The 3,414-nt window shown below is 48.3% G+C and overlaps 1 protein-coding gene across 1 annotated transcript; it reads right to left on the reverse strand.

Annotated features, from left to right (window-relative positions):
- Positions 1-457: 457 nt before the first annotated feature.
- On the reverse strand, positions 458-2,815 carry LOC112301738 (olfactory receptor 8B8). The gene is made up of 2 exons (XM_045192901.2): positions 2,335-2,815; positions 458-2,193 (listed from the first exon to the last, which is right to left on the reverse strand). The coding sequence occupies exon 2, from the start codon at positions 2,181-2,183 to the stop codon at positions 1,227-1,229; it is 957 nt and encodes a 318-aa protein (XP_045048836.2). The 5' UTR covers positions 2,184-2,193; positions 2,335-2,815; the 3' UTR covers positions 458-1,226.
- Between the last annotated feature and the right edge of the window lie 599 nt (positions 2,816-3,414).

Below are 3,414 nucleotides of genomic sequence, written 5' to 3' on the forward strand. Positions count from 1 at the left end.
AACTTTTGTTTATACGACGATACTCCAACCAACTTAGCCACACTGGCCAGGGCTCTTGGGTAACAGTTTCAAATGACCATGTACTACGTGGTCAATATACAAATACAGGTATTGGATGGAATGCAGAAACAATCTGATTGAGCATAATCATTTTTCATAGGAGCAGGCAGAGCACAGAGAACTGAAACCATTATCCCAGGTTCATAGGATAAATTCATTCATAGGATATTCTCGGTGGCAGAAGATCTAGCAGACATGAAAAGAAAACTTACTGAGCGCTTAGCACTTAATTGCTTTAATAATTCTTCAACAAAGTGTTAAAGATAAAAGCATCAGTGGTGAGAGACATCAAGCAATTGGCTAAGGGCACAGAGCTGCACAGTAAAACCTAAGAGCTCAGAGTTGATCCCACCCTCCAGTTCCCTCGTCTCTGCTCTCTCTGGGCATCTGCTGCTCTGTTCCTGCCCCTTCCACAGCCACGCCAGCTCAGTGCTGTCCATCTATCTTGTGCCATCTAAAGCACAGTTCTCTCATTTCACTCTCGTTCTTTTGAATTCACTTTTACTGATCTGTACCATCCCAAAGGCAAAACTATGTATCCATCCAAACTTCATTGTTCAAAATAGAACACGATTTTCCCAAAGACAATCTTGTTCAGTCAGAAGTCTTTTCACAGTATCTCACATATTGTTGCTTCACAAAAATATTCACACTCACAGTTTTCTTTTAAAGCAAAAGGCAACTCTACCTGCCTTGACCCAGTACCGTGACGCTGTGCATTTACACACCTGAGGCACAGAAGTCTTCCACCCCTCACTGGAAAACCTATCAGTCATGGCCCCAGCAGAAAACAGATGACTCACTGACACAAAGTAATTGAAACACACACCCCTGACTGGTGTGGCTCAGTGTGTTGGGCGTTGCCCACCAAACCCAAAGGTTGCAGGTTTCATTCCCGGTCAGGACACACGCCTGGATTGCAGGTTCTGTCCCTGTCAAGATGCAAACGAGAGGGAACCAGTGGATGTTTCTCTTGCACATCGGTGTTTCTCTCCCTCTCTTTCTCCCTCCCTTCCCCACTCTCTAAAAATAAATGAAATCTTTTAAAAAATAAAAATTAAAAGGTGCTTAAAATGGGAGGGATAAACTTGTTTGAGAAAGAGTTAACGCTCCCTCCATGCAACCACTGGAAGCTCATCTCCTATGGGAGGAAGAGTTTCCCCCCGCTATGTGTTGTCCCTTTCATGGGAAAACAAGGTTCTGCTCAAGGTTTTCTTCAGAGCAGCTTTGACATCCTTGTTCCTCAGGCTGTAGATTACGGGGTTCAGCATGGGCACCACAGTGGTGTAGAACAAGGAGGACACTTTCCCCTGGCTCATCGGCAAAAGGGAAGAAGGTTTGAGATACATGAATGCCCCTGACCCAAAGAAGAGAGAAACTGCAATAATGTGGGAGCCACAGGTGCTGAAGGCTTTGAACCTGCCCTCAGTGGAACGAATGTGCAGAATGCTGGAGAGGATGAGCGCATAAGAAGTAAAGATGGTAACAGTGGGCCCAGCGATATTGATGCCCACATCCACGAAAACTATCAGCACATTGACACGGGTGCTGGTGCAAGAGAGCTCCAGAAGGGGCGGGATGTCACACATGTAGTGGTCAATCAGGCGGGCAGCACAGAAGGTCAGCCTCACCATGCACACCGTGTGGGCCACTGCCCCCAAGAACCCCTTCCCATAGACAGCCAGCAAGAGACGCAAGCACACTGGGGGAGACATGGTGGCCGTGTACACCAGTGGGTGACAGATGGCGACATAGCGGTCATATGCCATCGCTGACAGGATAAAGCACTCAGAAATAACAAAAAAAAGGAAGAAGAAGAGCTGAGTCATACACCCTGTGTAGGAGATGATGTTCTTCTCACAGACAAACCCCATCAGCATTTTGGGGGTGATAACAGTGGAATAGCAGAAATCTATGAGGGACAAGTTGAAGAGGAAGAAGTACATGGGCATGTGCAGCTGAGAGTTCAGCCCAATCAGTGTTATCAAGCCCAGGTTCCCTGCCACGGTGACCACATAGAAGCTTAGAAACAGGAAGAAGAGGAGGAGCTGGAGTCCTGGACTGTTGGTTAAGCCTGCGAGGATAAACTCTGTCACAGAGGAGTTCTCAGCTACCATCCTCATTTAGGGTGTTCTGTGGGAACAAAGGAAAAGGGTCAGTGAGAGAGAGAGAGAGAGACAGAAAGAGAGAGAGAGAGAGACAGAGAGAGAGAGAGAGAGAGAGAGAGGCAGCTGCCTTTTGTCACCTCCCTGTTCTTGAGAAGTAGACACACACAGGCAGGCGCTGGACCTCGGCAGAGAGGCTCACTGGATGCCCTGGGCCTGCTCTCACTGCACGCTGGAGCGGCTTCGGAGGCTGTGCAGTGAGAGCAGGTGCAGCCCGAGGAGGAGCTGAGGAGTCTCCCAGATCTTCACTCTGGTCCATTTACTGTGTCCTTCCAACTCTGGTTTCTGTTCAAGGTCCCCCAGGCTGGGAGTGGTCTCTGGAGAAAGCCCCCTCACAGGCTGGAGGCAGCCCAGCTGTGCCCGGAGTGTCACTTCATGGTCCAGAGAGACAGAGTGGAAAGGTGAGGTGACCTTTGTCAAAGCCTCTCCTACCCGAGCTTGATGACAGAGAAAGCTCATTCCAGACCCAGTCACTCACCCTCCTTCCACCTGATGGGCCTTTGGGTCTGACTCTTCCCAGCTATTCAGAGAGCTAACTGCTTGCGGTGCTGACACAGATGAAGGAACTGAAATCAGATGCATCTGGTGTCTGTACTGCCTGCAGGACCAAGGCTCGGGTGGCCTTCAAATTCTCCCTGAGCTGAAGAACCTGAGAACTGTTGGAGGCTCTGGCCCAAGGCTCCGTTCCCAGCTGGCAGGAGGGAGACAGTGTTCTTGCCTGTGATGGGTGCCAGCCTGGTCCAGGAGGCTGAGCAGTTTTATTCTGGGTTCAGAGACCTGGGGACCTGATTACAGGTAGAAAGCCAGAGGTTCCCCTGGGAACACAGCCCTGGAAATTAACTTTAAAAAGGAGGAAGTTTTCTTATGCCCTTGATAATACTGGAATGGGGTTTGAAAACATTATTTGTTCAGTGAACATTGCTCAGGAAAATGAAAAGTTGTGCAAACATAATAATTTCTCGTTTGTTTCGTACTCATGATGAATGCCCGACACACTTCTTGACCTCTCGCCCGTATCCATACCCCAGCATGCCCAGGGCTATACCCTCTTACAGAAAAAACGTTCTTGCAATTCTCCCCTGAGTCCTGAAACAGGATTTTATCTGTGCCATTTTATGTTACTTGTTTAAAGATTTTATTTTTAGAGAAAGATGTAGGTAGGGAGAAAAAGAAGGAGAGAAGCATTGAT

The sequence above is a fragment of the Desmodus rotundus genome, chromosome 7 (genome assembly GCF_022682495.2).
Source record: "Desmodus rotundus isolate HL8 chromosome 7, HLdesRot8A.1, whole genome shotgun sequence".
Taxonomy (NCBI): Eukaryota; Metazoa; Chordata; class Mammalia; order Chiroptera; family Phyllostomidae; genus Desmodus; species Desmodus rotundus.

Excerpts from the sequence above, each read along its gene's own strand:
- LOC112301738 (XM_045192901.2), bottom strand. The coding sequence starts at position 2,183 with ATGAGGATGGTAGCTGAGAACTCCTCTGTGACAGAGTTTATCCTCGCA.